Raw genomic sequence first — 15,789 nt, forward strand, 5'->3', positions numbered from 1 at the left:
ATGAGCACACGATATCGTCCAAGCAGGTATCATTCGTTGAGCTTATCGTTCGCCAAACAGAATGAGCCTGTCATAGCGGAATGATACAGGTGGCAGCATGGTGACATACCTACAAACATAAATAAAAATTCTATGTACTCTGTTTTTGTAAATTCGATGGACAAATGTCAAAATTGTACTGCACTTTCGGCGCATGTATCAAATCAAATAAAAAAAGTTTATAATCAGCTATTCCATGCTGCCACCTTGTATCTTTGCGCCATGGAGCCTGTTAAGCTGCCAAACTATATACCCTACAAGAAACGCTGATAGCTTTACTAATACACTCGCACTTGTAATTGACAATGCTGATCCTGCGATGACGTAAACATTGATACTCAAATTTATGTATGTTCCTTTGTTCGCTCACGCATGTCCGCATGTTCCCAACGACAGCCTATAATCATGAAAAAGGACTCAAACTGGGAAAGCTTCGGACACCTGGTACAGAACAAAAGAACACACAGCAGATACCATTATGCATGTGATACAGATACATAATTCTCAACGGAATTTTATGTATGCGAGAACAGTTTATCCGATTTAATCATGTTGTCACTACTGACTGTCATATGACAATCAAATGATTATCACGGTTGTTTTGTTATTTTTTAAATTCCTCCATTTTCAACCGACGAAAACCATATAAAAAATAAGTTTAAAAAATGAAAAAGAGAGCATTTCAAAGCTCCATGCTAAAAGAAAACAAATCGAAAATAATATTAAAAAATACCAAAAGCTGTCGGAATGTATGGGGCGCACTCAAAAAATTGATACGCGAAAAACAATAGTGGTTAGTGGTGATTCATTTTTAAATGGGTTTCCGCATGAGGAAAGCGCTCTTCTGTTGTTTTGTTATTTTCTGAATTTAAATTGAACATTCTGAACTCGAATTCTTATAAAACTATTTTAAACAAATAAGAAACACGTATGATTTTATCACGTACAAAATTAAAAACGTAATGAAATAAAGTAAATAAAAAGCAAAAAGCATTGTTTCATTTTTGGCGGAATATAACAATGGTCATTTATGATAGTATAACAGTCAAACCTGATATCTACAGTAAACTATCATTTATGACACTTTTTGATAGTTAGAGTGTCAGCACTGATCCAGGAAAAGGAATGAGGGTGAGCAGTACGGCTATATACTTAATCAGTAGGCCATGTTGGTGTATAAGAAGGAGACAAAAACTCACACGTACACGGTTGTTTACATCACATTTGCGCAAGTCCCCTTAAGTTTGTGATAGAAAGTTTGTATGAGGCGCTGATCGTTAGGTTGACATTGCTGACAATCAGATGATAGTCATATGATAGTCAGTATTCTTGTAGGGATAGTAAACAATGCTTCTGTGTGTGATTTGTGGAAAGGCTTTGCGCATGTAAACAAAAGATCGGCTGTTTTTTATGGGCAATTCATACGTAATTTTCCTTTAGCTCTTGTTTTTTCTCTTTCTTTTATTAGCTCAATCAGTCAACTGTGACGTAGGCGCGCAGAACGAAGCAATTTTGAACTCGTGCATGCGTAATCTGGGCATATGTTTTGTGGTTGATAGGGTATAGTTTATCTTTTGTATACAGATTGTTTTTAAACCATTAAATTAATCTCCGTAGCAATATGCAGGAGCGAAAATACTGTGACTTGATGCAAAAAATCGAGTTAGAGGAGCTGAGTGTACGTATATATGTGCTAAACTTTGCCCCGCTTTTAATAAGAACAAGAAATTAGTTCCATATAAAAGGTAATTCTATACAAAAGCATGACACTCTTAATACACGTCCGAAAATATCGGGAAGGGTATCAAAAGACCCTTTTGGGTTTCAGGATCTCGAATCCGAATGACGGCGCTGGAGTGCCGTGGGTGGAATCTACAGTATTTTGCCCAAAACACCTTTCTGCATTGACGGCCTTCGGTCCCACCGCGATCCTGAGTCCAAAGCGCGCCTTTTGACGATATATTTCGACGTGTATTAAGAGTGTCATGCTGTCGTATAGAATTACCAAAAGGAATAAACCACGAGGGTTCACTTTGATTGAAGCTATAATTTTTGTAAATTTCTTTCCCCATGCAATTCCATGTACTAATTTAATTTTATTCAACAGACACGTATTGATGTAGAATCCTACACTCTGTTGCTGGCGGTTTATCTTTATCAAGATAAGATGTACGCTTTGATTTACATTTTTATGCAAAGCACACTTGTTAATTTTTATATTTCTAGAGCTGATGCAAAGTTTTTGTGGAAGCGCATCCCACAAGATTTAAAAAAAGATAACAGCGAAATGGAACGACTAAATATAGTAATGTGTACGCTCATAGTGAATAACACAACCGAATTTTTCAAGCAAATGGACTATGAGTGGTCAAGTAATATCAAGCATATAATGGATGATCTATTTGGTAATGTTTCTTTCAAAATGGAAAGTTCGAATATTTTATTAATTATATTTACAGAGCGAGTAAGGGAAGACGTATTTACACTGGTAGGTCAAGCATATATATCGATTTTCGAAGAAGAAATGATGCAGCTTACTCAATTACCACGAGAGGAACTAAAACGGGCTTGTGTAGCACTCGATTGGGAATATGAGGATGCAGACCAAAAAATTGTTATTACGCCAAAGAGGCCGAAACCTGCTATAGAAGTAAATGCTAGCTCTGAAGATTTGCTTTTGAAGCTAACAGACTTTGTTTCATTTCTTGAGAATTAAATTACGTATAAGAACACAATACAAGAAATATATTATACATTAAGGCATGATAAAAACACCTACAAAATATAAACGTTTCTTGCATTGACGTTTTTTCGCAATGAGAAAAATTTGAATTTTTCCAACTGGGCAATAGTCTAGAACAAGGGTCGACTGCTAATACGCTACCAAAAATATCGAGAAAGAGGTCAAACGACGTGTCTTGACGTATTAATAAAAATTTTAACTCGGTCAAAAGATATTAACGAAAAACCGAAAAATTATCCGCGTTTCTCTCCGTAAACGGGGGTGGGATTCATAGTATTTCTGGGCTTAAAAAAAATTACCCTGGCCGGTCCACCAATGGGGTGGGATCAAAATTAAAAGCGTGCAAAATCAATTTGTACACAATTTTTTTCAGTGCACACCAACATTACAAAACCACATGAAAATCGCCAACTTCAACGGCAAATATCTACGCACAGAGATACAATTTTCTCTTCCACCTTCGGATTATTCTTGGCGGGGTCAATACGCGTCGTTTGACACATCCCTCGACATCGTGTTAGAAGTCGACCCTTTTCTAGACTTACCACCTTTGGAACACACACATGTATTCATTCTTTTCTAAAAAAAAGTAATTTGAATATTTACTTTTTTTTTTTTTTTTTAAAATCATGGCCGACCAGAAGAGATAACGGTAATACCTCGTAACTGTTTTTATCATGCATTATATTATGCATGCTTACGTTTGCAGAGTTTAAACTAGTTAAAGTTGACTGAAATTTAACTTTGTAATTTTTGAGGCTTAGATCCAATTTTCGTTAAGAATTTACTCTGTTAAAGTGTATCTCAATTTAGGTCTGCTAATATGGCCGTTTACATAAAATTTTACCGCACAACAGAGTAGGCAAAAGTGGCAGGTTTAAACTATAGTTAAGTTAAACTTGTACTGAAAGGGGTGTATAACACAATACAGAACATCAAAATCCCGAAATTCAAAATGTCGACATTCAAAATACAGACAAACCAAAATTTACACAAATCTAAATACGGACAAATCCAAATGCAGAGAAATCAAAATACAGACAAACCAAAAAATGGTATATTGTTGGCCCCAAAATCGGATTCTTCTATTAAGAACACCTTTCTGCGTAGGCGGCCTCGGCAGCGCTTCGTAAAAATAACTCTTAGCCGATCCAACACCCGCGATCCACAGTATTTCTGCCCAAAAGACCTTTCCGCGTAGGCGGCCTTTGGACGCGCTTCAAAAAAATAACCCTTAGCCGATCCAACACCGGCTACGTGATCCCCAGTATTTCTGCCCAGAACACCTCTGCACGTGGGCGGCATTCGGCCGCGCTTCAAAAAAATAACCTTTAGCCGATCCAACACTGGCTACGCGATCCCCTCGCTGAGCTTATTTAAACATACATAGGTTTATCTTCATTTATGAAGATACAAAATATTAATTGAAATAAAAATCCATAGTCCTTTAAAGTATGTACTTATTCAAGAAATCACATTTATTTTTGAACGGAGAGTCTTGGAATTTCCGTATTATGATTAGTCTGTATTTTAATTCTTCTGAATTTACATTTGTCTGTATTTTGATTTGTCCAAATTAAGATTTGTATGCATTTTGATGTGTCTTAATTTTGGCAGACATTTTGACTTGTCGGAAATTTTGAATTTTGTCTGTATTTTGGTGTGTTTGGATCTTGATTTTCGATATTGTGAATGTTTCCCATTTTATAGAAAAGGCCCTTTTATTTTTTACACCTCACTATAATGTTAAGAACGAGGAAAAATTGTATTCATAATCAACAGTTGTCAATGTCAAAGAACTGCCAGACAGCCGATGAAACAAGTTGAGTGCATGTAGGCAAAAAACGTACATATGCTCAGTAATTTGACGTAAAATACACACCGTCGAGTAGGTCAAAAATAGGCAACTGAGCATTCAGAAAATTATCACTCGCTGGAAGCGCCCATTGGTTATTTAGCCATCGTTTAAATTATGGAAATTTTTACCGGTTAAAAGTTGGAAATCAGAGCTTTAATTGTTTGTGGAACAATTTCGATGGAGATTTTTATTTATTTATTTATTTATTTCTGAAAGCTTATATAAAAATAAAATTAATATATAAACTATAATTATATGCAGCGCTAGCAACAGAGGTTTCGGCTGGCTGGTATAGGAACGTTGGTTTAGATTGGACAGAGAAGATCAGAATCCTTTAAAAATTTGTATATTATATTTATGTTGGAATCAGATGGTTCCTTGAGAAGAAGTATAGGAGTTATCGAAATGAAGTTGTCTCTGTAGGATCGGAACAGAAGGATATAAGATGTAATACGCTGACTGTCTCGTTGCAAAAGGGGCATTGGCTAGGCGGATGTCCTTGTAGTAAATGTGCATTTGTAATTATTGTATGCCCGATTCGAAGGCGAATGTAAGGCGTAATATAATTGGCAGCAATCAGATTTGAATAACTAGGCTTTTCTTTAACTACAGCGCAGGGAGTGTAGTCAGCTTTCGAACCATCGGTGAAAATCAATTGCCAATTGGTAGATTTAAGGTGATCGGCAACCTCCGAAAACCGGGATTTGTATTCAGCTATTGAAGTGTTAGATTTTCGCAGAAACTTAAGACTATCACTAGAAGGAATATTTGCATTATCAAAAAACAATAAGGGAGCATTGCAGTTACGTTTCTTACAGATATGAAGAAGCTTAGTTTTACTAATGGATATTGAAGCGCCAGAGGAGGGGGACCAGGAGGATATACGGGCAAGGATATCGGAAAAGTTTGCAATAACGGAGTCTAGGTGAGAGGTTTTAAAAAACAATAGAACATCATCTGCATAAAGCAGATGGGAGACTTTAGGAAAATCGGAAAAAAATAGAACTAAGTTCATCAAAAGCTATGGTGAATAGGATGACTGAAAGAGGTGAATCTTGAGGAGTGCCATTGTCTAGGGGGAGGATGGGGGATCGGTGGTTTGAAATAAGCACGCTGATTTTCCTGGAGGATAGGAAGGATTTAATAAAGTGTTAGATCCTTGGACCCACTTTCCACTTGTTAAGTTGTACAAGTACCACTTGGATACCGATTCTGTCGAAGGCTTTAGCAAAGTCAAGAGAAAGAAGAGTAACATAATTTTTGCTGGACAATGCTTCAGAGATAAGATGATCGAGATGAAGGATAGCATCCATTGTTCGTATACCTTGTTTAAAAGCAACCTGGTTCTGATGAATTAGTTTGTTTGTGTGAACGTACCAAGCAAGTCTGCTTGCAATCATTTTCTCCATCAACTTACATAAGCATGGGGGTAGGGCAATGGGACGGTAGCTGGTAGCTTCAAGTGGAGGTTTGTCAGGTTTTAGGATGGGGAACTAGTTTTCCAAAGGTAGGGGTAGTAGCCAGAATTGAAAATGTTGTAATGGTCGAGCAGACGGGACTGGAATGGCAAGAGTAGGTGTTTAATAATAGGGTATGCTATTTTGTCAAAGCCTGGTGTTTTGCCTTTGACTGCTGAGAGAGCTGATTGAAGTTCAGATACTGATAAGTTGGCTTCTAAATGTTTGGCAGAAGGGGATAAGGAAAAAGGAGGAGTTCTATTGGAATTAAGCAAGGAAAGTTTAGCTGCGACAAACTCGGGAGGAAATTAGAGTCAGAGGAAACAGGGGAAAAATGGTTGGCAGTTCTAAGGCTATATCCTGAGTATAAAGTAGATTGCCCCGAGGGAAATTAAGGGAGGTTATATTGGAGCGGGAGGAAAGGCCTGTAAGTCTCTTAATGTCAGACCATATTTTTTTCGTGTCCGATGATGCAGAAATATTGGAAGTAAAATCTTGGAAGGAGCGAATATTAGCAATTTTAGCATTGCGTCGAAAAGGAGCATTCTGTTTTTTATAATGAATAAGGTTAGAGGAAGTAGGATTGCGTTTAAATTCATGCCATGACTGTTGTTTTTTATCCCTTAATGACGAAAGTTCATTATTCCACCACACAGGGGCAGGCCTGATAGGTTTCGTAGTAGTTAGAGAAATGGATAGGTGCGTTTGAGGAACGAATGATTTTGTGGAGATTGGAAGTTTCCTGGTTGATGTTGGATGAAACGGAGAGGGTGGAGGAGAGGGATTCACAGTATTCGCTGAATTTTTCCCAGCGCCAAGGTTAGTTTTAAAAACGGGTCTGGGTTTGAAATAAGTTTAGATTGCCCCGAGGGAAATTAAGGGAGGTTATATTGGAGCGGGAGGAAAGGCCTGTAAGTCTCTTAATGTCAGACCATATTTTTTTCGTGTCCGATGATGCAGAAATATTGGAAGTAAAATCTTGGAAGGAGCGAATATTAGCAATTTTAGCATTGCGTCGAAAAGGAGCATTCTGTTTTTTATAATGAATAAGGTTAGAGGAAGTAGGATTGCGTTTAAATTCATGCCATGACTGTTGTTTTTTATCCCTTAATGACGAAAGTTCATTATTCCACCACACAGGGGCAGGCCTGATAGGTTTCGTAGTAGTTAGAGAAATGGATAGGTGCGTTTGAGGAACGAATGATTTTGTGGAGATTGGAAGTTTCCTGGTTGAAGCTCCTCATGGAACTTGGGGGTAGGGAGGGAGGGAATGGCCTGAAGGTTTAATGTGGCCACATAAATCGTTCCCGAGATGGTCGGGCTAGCACCTCAATGGTGCTGTGGTACCGGAGCGTACCGGATCTGTATCCGGCAAAGGACCATCACATCGATAACACTCCCCAAAGCCTTCGGGGAGCAACCTTATCGCTACAACAACAACAACAGGGGTTATGAGTTTTAATTAATATTTCAAGATTAACGTAATTGTTTAAATATCCGTTCATGTTCCATTGAATAAGAGACATAACCATGAAAAATGGAAAAAAGAGAAAAAGAAAAAGTTACTTTAAGAGTAGGGGTTTGAGGTTTTGGGAGAATTAGAGACAAAATCTGGGTCTATGTGCGGGGTGGGAAGAGGGGAGGTGTCCATCATAGATGTAGGGAGTGGGGTAGAGAGTCCAGTGGACAGGTGGGAAGCGATGGGGGAAGGGGTGTCTAAGGGGGAAGAGCATTGGGTGTTTACCTGTGTAAGTATAGTTGTGGTAGAAGATTCAGTTTTAGGTGTTGTAATATTTACATTATTAATAGAGGATTTTGCTATACATTATTAATAGAGGATTTTGCAAAAGTTTTTGGGTTTGGAGTAGAAGGTAATTGATCTTTGTATTTTTGTACGGCTTCCCGCATACTACATTTGTTTATGGTTTTAATTTTCAGGATTTCTTTAGTTTGTTGAAATTTAGGACAAAGGTTTGAGTAAGATGGGTGATCGACGAGGCAATTGGCACACATAACCCTAGTACAATCTGATTCTGTATGAGGAGGAGAGTTACAAGTGGCACAAACAGGAGCATTACGACAAAACTTAGTAGTGTGCCCAAGAATCTGACATTGTTTACAAGGCAATGGATTTGGAAAATAGGGGCGGATGGAAAGGGTTCTCCAAGCGACTTAAATTTTTTCTGGTAGGTGGTATTTATTGAAAGTTAGTAATATGGATCCAGTAAACTTACGGGTACCGTCGATCATACGAGGGAATTTGTAGGCTTTAATCACCCCGCTTTCCTTGAGGCCATCAACGATTTCATCTTCAGGAAGGTGGCTAAGGTAAGGAGCGTATATGGTGCCCTTGACGCAGTTGAGAGTTTCGTGTAGATTGACTGAGATTTTGGTGACTCGAGGCAAGTGTGTCGCAGCAAGAAATCTGTCAGCGATCTTTTGATTTTTAACTAGTAGCAAAAAGTTACCATCACGAAGTTGAGTAATGTTGATTTCTTTGCTAATAGTTTGCAATCCCTTGTGGATGGCGAAACAGGAAAATGAAGCGAGTGGTTTATTTTCATCAAGTGATGACATAACCAAAAAACGAGGATCATCCTTTTTTGTTATTGGTAGATCAGGAAAAATTTCCATTATTGAGTTTTCCGGCTTTTTACGTTTTGTTTTAGGTGGGGGGGGGCAATAGGGAAACCTATTGTTCCCGAATTTAGTGGCTACTTGGGCCATTGCTGATAAAAGTAGTCAAATTCACTTATTTGCAATCACAAAGTTAAAAAGTGAAGCAATGAAAAAAAAGATAAATTGGTAACCGTATGCAAGAGGTACTGAGGCGAAGGCTAAGTAAGCACACGAAAAAAATCACAAAGCGACTGTATGCGGCGAAGGTTCGTCGGTGACTGATGGAGATTTTTATAATTACTCACAGCATGTTCGCTAACCCAACAACTAAAAGAAGTACAACGTTGCTCAAACAAAAGTAAATAAATATAACAAAATATATATAATATAATATATTTATTCAAGTTTTGATACAAAATCTTAAGAAAATATTGAAAAAGAATCAGTAAAACAGGCCTACAATAAGTAATTACACTTAAAGAATTACCACATTACTCGAACATGTGGGCTAAAAGACAAACATCGAGATAGTGAAAATTCGTCATATAGCAATTTCAACTAAAATACGCTTAAAGAATAATCCTAAAGTAAATTTTATTTTGACTACTGCGAATGGGTACCGGAACAGAGTTCCAAGTATATTATGATTTAGTATCCGATTTAGTAACCTGTTCGTTTATTAAATGTTATATTCCGGTATAGTTATAAAAAAGATAACTGACAACTCAACAATACGCTAACGGTCAATACATGAATTATGTGACGCTTGCTCACACCCCCGCCTCCATAATTGCGTGACGCTGTCATGGTGGAATAACCAGGTGAAGTAAGCCGTCAGTTGTACTGTCATTCGGCTATCTGAAAATTTTTCACCAATGTTGTCCCCGAAAAATTGTTTTTTTGCATTTTTCAGGAGTAAAATATGGTAGTTTTAGTACTTTTTTCACATACATCGATGGACCTTTACTGGATTTAATTACAGATATTCATCATTTGAGTATCTTTCATAAGTATGGCCGTGCTTAACTATTACGTTCATATTGTTGATGTTTCCATTGTATAAGTTATTTACACCGCACTAACTTTTAATAAAAACAGATTTTTATTTGGCTGTTAGCCAGTGACTATTACTTCACATCAAAATTAGGACTGCATACAGTAATTACTAGTATCTAATTATATTCCTCAATTCCGTTAAAGTCTTTGCGGCGGCGTCGTAGTCGAATGAAGCTGTGACATATTTGGCCCTGGTTGTAAGTGTCCGATGACCAGACGTGATGTTGTTGTTGTTGTTGTAGCGATAGGGTTGCTCCCCGAAGGCTTTAGGGAGCGTTACCGATGTGATGGTCCTTTGCCGGATACAAATCCGGTACGCTCCGGTACCATAGCACCATTAAGGTTCTAGCCCGACCATCTCGGAAACGATTTATGTGGCCACATTAAACCTTCAGGCCATTCCCTCCCTCCCTACCCCCAAGTTCCATGAGGAGCTTGGGGTCGCCAGAGCCTCGTCTGTTAGTGAAACAGGATTCGCCGCGGATAGGTGAGGTTGACAATTGGGTTTAGAGAAGCTATATATTTCGCTGGGAACCTGAAGGGTTGCGCTACACAGCCCCTTGAATCTGGTATTTTAGTCGCCTCTTACGACAGGCATACCTACCGCGGGTATATTCTGATCCCCTAACCCGCTGGGGTGACCAGACGTGATGTTATGAAGTTGTGAAACAGTTGGTCTTGATTGCAGTGTCTGATGGCCAGACATGATGTCAGCAATTATGTGATGCACGTGTGACTTGGAGTGCAGCTGCATAGCGTGAGATAGTTAGAGAGTTTCGGTGTTAGCTATGTTAACTTATATAAATTGAAACACGTCTTTGTTAAAACAAACTATTTATATTCACGTCATATTGAACAAGGATTTTCGCCTGTGCAGCGCTTCTGAAGAATTTCGAGAAATGTTTTTGTCATTCCTGCATCAAGGACATTAAAACGGTCGTATTACACCTTATTTATGTAAAAACTTCGCCAAAACAATGTATTTCTAAATATAGTTACAAAAAAGGAACATTGTAACTCATTGTTGTTGTTTTTCCCTAAAAATTAGACCACTAAGATAAGAGGAATGTTACAGTTATGGATTGTAATTTATAATATATGTATCCGGCTCGATCGGACCAGCATCTTCTGGTCCTAGGCGGACTGCCTCGGGGCTAGTATATCCCCTGGCATATTTTAGTAATTAATAACTTGGTAACATTAGTAATACATCATGAACTCAACTGTCAGGAGTTTTTGGGGGATCTTGTGATCAAGTTTTTATAAAATATTAGAAGGGCATATGTTTTAGTTCCGGCTCTAAACAACAAACTAACAGAGCAGAAGGCGCAATATTAATGTATTTTTAGGGATGGAAACACATTTAGAAGTTGAACTGTAAAACTTTTCACCGAACCCGAAACCCGTTTAAGTGCGCAAAGTTACTATAGTTCCACTAAATAATGGATAACACCTCTCCCTTTTATGTCCGGTTTTTCGATGAAAGCTTCAACTTCAGTTGAAGTAAGTTTACTTTAGACGCATTATAAAATTTTTCTTTCACTTTATTCAGTGCTACACTCGCACTGGCCCTATATATCCCCTTTTGTATTGGTGTAAGGTGACACTGATACGCTGAAAAAAAAAAAACAGTTCCTGTAATAGCCTTCGTAGCAAGGTATTAATTTTTCTGGTCCTATTTTTTCAAAGCGGGTAAAAATTGTACCCTCTTCTCACCGTTGAAAATACATCCCTACCGTTTCAGATAGCGTACATGTTGTTGTTGTTGTTGTAGCAATGCTCGCCCCACCTAATAGCCGCGACCGATCACAAATTGTCATCAATATCCTCTAACGGGAGTCCAAGGAAACTTGCCGTTTCAACAGGGGTGGACCATAAGGAAAGGGGTGTTAGAGGCGTTGGTTCCACATTACAATTAAAGAGATGGTTGGTGTCATGTGGGGACACATTGCAAGCGGGGCATACATTTTGTATGTCGGGGTTGATTCTGGATAGGTAAGAGTTTAACCTGTTACAGTATCCAGAACGAAGTTGAGCAAGAGTGACACGCGTTTCCCTGGGGAGTATGCGTTCCTCTTCCGCGAGTTCTGGATATTTTTCTTCAAGTACTGGATTCACCGGGCAATTCCCGACATAAGGTCCGACGCCTGTCTATGGAGTTCACCAAGGACCTGCTTGTGTTTTTTCGCTTCATACGGTTGTGTTCTCAGGTGCCGTATTTCCTCAAAATGCTTACGGAGATGACTCCTTAGGCCCCTAGGCGGTGCTGGTTCGTCAATCAGATGTCTGTTGGGATGCCCAGGTTTCTGGGTATTCAACAGAAACTGTTTGGTCAGCATCTCATTTCTCTCCCTGATGGGGAGTATTCTCGCCTCATTATGCAGATGGTGTTCTGGGGACATAAGAAGACAGCCCGTGGCGATTCTGAGAGCAGTATTTTGTCAGGCCTGTAGTTTCTTCCAGTGGGTAGTTTTTAGGCTTGGCGACCATATGGGTGACGCGTAGCACGTAATCGGCTGGCTAATTGCTTTGTATGTGTTCATGAGCGTTTCTTTATCTTTTCCCCAGGTACTGCCAGCAAGGGATTTGAGGATTTTATTACGGCTCTGAATTCTCGGAACAATTGCGGTTGCGTGCGCACCAAAATGTAGATCCTGATTAAACGTCACACCCAAGATTTTGGGGTGTAGGACAGTCGGTAGCGTAGTGCCATCGACGTGGATGTTCAATATGGTCGACATTTGGGGCGTCCATGTTGTAAATAAGGTCGCGGAAGATTTAGTCGGTGACAATGCCAGGTTTCGCGAGGCGAAAAAACTGGAGAGATCAGGGAGATAGCCGTTTATTTTATTGCATAGCTCATCGATCTCTGGGCCTGGGCCTGTGGCCATTATTGTGCAGTCATCGGCGTAGGAAACGATTGTGACTCCTTCCGGTGGTGAAGGTAGCTTAGATATGTAGAAATTAAACAAAAGTGGGGATAGGACACCACCCTGTGGCACCCCTTGTTTAATTTTCCTTGGTTTTGATGTTTCGTTTCTGAATTGCACCGATGCCTGCCGACCACCCAGATAATTTGCGGTCCACCTTTTAAGACATGGGGGAAGGGTAGACCCTTCCAGGTCTTGCAGTAACGAGCCATGGTTGACCGTATCAAAGGCTTTTGATAGGTCTAGCGCTACGAGTACTGTTCTATGGTGGGGGTATTGATTCAAACCGCAATTTATTTGGGTGCCAATGACATTTAGCGCGGAGGTAGTGTTAATTTGATAGCGTACATCTTCTGGCTTTGTTTATTTACTTCACCTGGTTATTCCACCATGGACGTGTTTAAGACCTCTCATCCACCCCCAAACTAAAAATTTCCAAAAATATTAAAATTGTTTTGTTTGTGATTTTCTCTTTCACATAATAGTGTTTCATGACAAACTTCTGGTGTGAGTTGCTCTACTTTTTGTTTCATAAGTGTTCAACTCTTCCTGGACCTCACATAGACTGAATGAGTCCGTAGTATTACCAGAAGTTTGTTTTAACGACCAAACTGAAAAACCCTATTAAAAACCAGGACCTATGTACCTATGTTATAAAATAACTCTGTCCTCTTGGCGTATGTACTGTGTTAAGAATAAAATATGCAAGGAAGGCACGTGGGACGAGTTTACAAGAACTAAGGCATAGCGTGGCTGAATGCGGTTATAACCAGTTCAACCATCGCAGGAGTGTGGATTCAAATCCCACTCCCGGGTGAATAGGCTTTCAATAGATATACAAGGTATACTCGAATCAGCTGTCGCCTTGCCCGTCCTGTTGTTGTTGTTGTAGCGATAAGGACACTCCCCGAAGGCTTTGGGGAGTGTTATCGATGTTGATGGTCCTTTGCCGGATTCAACTCCGGTACGTACCGGTACCAAGCCCGACCATCTCGGGAAAGATTTGTTATGACCACATGCGACCTTCTTGGCCATACCACCAAAGCCTCGGCTGTTAATGAAACAGGATTCGCCACGGATAGGTGTGGTTGACAATTGGGTTTGCGTTGGCAACTTGAAAGCGTTGCGCTACACAACCCCTTGCATCTATTTGGTATTTTAATCGCCTCTTACGACAGGCATACCTACCGCGGGTATATTCTGACCCCCTAACCGGTTTGTCCGTCCTGATGTAACGTTGTTTAAATTTTTCCCAAATTATTAAATAAAACACATTTTTATTTTTCCAAAATAAAATTGTAATTCATGCCTTCTTTAACTTTGGTTTTGACAGCTGCACCACTCTGTTCGTTAAACAGACCTAATAAATTAGTCATGCAATTAAAGTTTCAAATTAAAGCAAAAAGAGAAGAATTTAAAGATTTTTCATGACTTAAAAAAAAATTTTAAGACTGGTCTTTGGATCGAGAATAATAGAGTATCATGCATTACGTTATGCAGTGATAGATTATGACGGTGATCGAAACCCCCACCCTCTCTCATCCTACGTGTCGCAATTTATGGATTACACCTCAATAACCCATAATTTCTTAAATTAGTATTTCTGCTTTTTTAGGTTTAAATAAAATTGCAATTGAAAATTCTTATCTTACCCACCCATTTTTAACAGATTTGCAACATCATATACACGATTTTGACGTTCATCTGCCAGCACGGTAGTGTTGCTCAGGACTCCTTCGTTTGGAAGCATTCGGATCAGAGAAAGGTTTTGAAGGATCAATTTCACCTTTTTAATCAGGAAAATGTATGGTTTAATTTTATGCAAACGAGCCTTTGCGTGTGGAAAATCACCGTATAATTCAAATGCAGGGACATTTCATGAAGCTGAAATAGTATTGCGGGACATATGCAGTTATAAAGAAATGTGTATGTAGTCATTTTTTCCCGAAAATAAAAAGTTTTGTGCTCAAAATTTAATTACTTTTTTTTACTTTATAAACTGGGGGTCCAGCTGGACCTCATGTTGGACCCTGTCCGGCTCAAACACCAGGGCATGGTTCAACTAATTTAGCCATGCACTAGGTCAAAAAAAAAAATGGATGCGTGGAATTACATATGTGCTGTTTATGTCCTCAAGATAAGCTACCATTTGTCTGATAAACAAAGAGTGGTGGCAGAGGGCGTAGGGTTTATAGTCCCAGATTAGCACAATAATTGTATTAACGATAAAGACACACCGCGAAGGCTTTGGGGAGTGTTATCGATGTTGATATAGATCCGGTACATTCCGGCAACAAAGCACCATTAAGGTACTAGTCCGACCATCTCGGGAACGATTTATATGACCATATTAAACCTTCTAGGCCATTCCGCCCTCTCCAACCCCTAGTTCTATGAGTAACTTGGGGTCGCCAGAGCCTCGGCTGTTAATGAAACAGGATTCGCCACGGGTAGGTGAGGTTGATAATTGGATTGGATAAGCTATATATTGCGCTGGCAACTCTTTGAGAGCGTTGCGCTACACAACCCCTTGAATCAATTTGGTATTTTAGTTGCCTCTTACGAGAGGCATACCTGCCGTGGATACATTCTAATCCGCTGAGGAGTTATTGATGACGTTTAGCCCCGTGGTAGTGTTATGTAGTTTTCGAAAGCCATGCTGATGATTGGCGGCAAAACGCAGATTTTCAGTGGAATGAGAAGCAGAATATCATCGAGCGCCTTGGGTACTAGCGGTGGGAGAGATATCAGACGATATGATTCTGCTATGTTAACAGGTTTCCCAAGCTTTAGTAGCGGTACCATTCTCGCCATTGTCAATTTTTCGGATGAGAAAGGTGGACAAAGGCATGTTCTAGATATTTGGTTTTTAGGCATCGGTATGCTATAACGTCTGTGCCTACTGCTTTAGATGGTTTAACAAGCTTGATAACATGTTCAACCTCTGTGGCAGCGATGGTAAGAGAAGACGTGCTATGTTGGTGTTTATGTGCATGTCTGCCGGTCTGCCGCTTAGATATGTGAAACGAGGAATGCATCTGTTTTACAAGGTCACGTTCTTTCGCTCAAGTTGCGGCCTCCGTTGGA

The 15,789-nt window shown here is 39.4% G+C and overlaps 1 protein-coding gene across 2 annotated transcripts; it reads left to right on the forward strand.

Annotated features, from left to right (window-relative positions):
• The first annotated feature begins 1,559 nt into the window (after positions 1-1,559).
• Positions 1,560-14,603, forward strand: CSN8 (COP9 signalosome subunit 8). 2 transcript variants are annotated; one of them, XM_067765757.1, is made up of 5 exons: positions 1,560-1,717; positions 2,147-2,208; positions 2,266-2,444; positions 2,499-2,689; positions 14,372-14,603. In XM_067765757.1, exons 1-5 carry the CDS (start codon positions 1,661-1,663, stop codon positions 14,558-14,560), a joined length of 678 nt encoding a protein of 225 aa, XP_067621858.1. In that variant the 5' UTR covers positions 1,560-1,660; the 3' UTR covers positions 14,561-14,603. The 2 variants fall into 2 exon arrangements, with proteins under 2 accessions (XP_067621858.1, XP_067621859.1); XM_067765758.1 differs by lacking the exon at positions 14,372-14,603 and having other exon boundaries at positions 2,499-3,482.
• Positions 14,604-15,789: the final 1,186 nt, after the last annotated feature.

The sequence above is a fragment of the Eurosta solidaginis genome, chromosome 2 (assembly GCF_040869045.1).
Source record: "Eurosta solidaginis isolate ZX-2024a chromosome 2, ASM4086904v1, whole genome shotgun sequence".
Taxonomy (NCBI): domain Eukaryota; kingdom Metazoa; phylum Arthropoda; class Insecta; order Diptera; family Tephritidae; genus Eurosta; species Eurosta solidaginis.

What these genes read in the sequence shown, in the direction of transcription:
- CSN8 (XM_067765757.1), top strand. Translation starts at nt 1,661, where the DNA reads ATGCAGGAGCGAAAATACTGTGACTTGATGCAAAAAATCGAGTTAGAG. An exon ending in TCGAGTTAGAGGAGCTGAGT is followed by an intron (nt 1,718 to 2,146) that starts GTACGTATATAT and finishes TTTATTCAACAG; the next exon opens with ACACGTATTGATGTAGAATC. An exon ending in GGCCGAAACCTGCTATAGAA is followed by an intron (nt 2,690 to 14,371) that starts GTAAATGCTAGC and finishes CATTTTTAACAG; the next exon opens with ATTTGCAACATCATATACAC.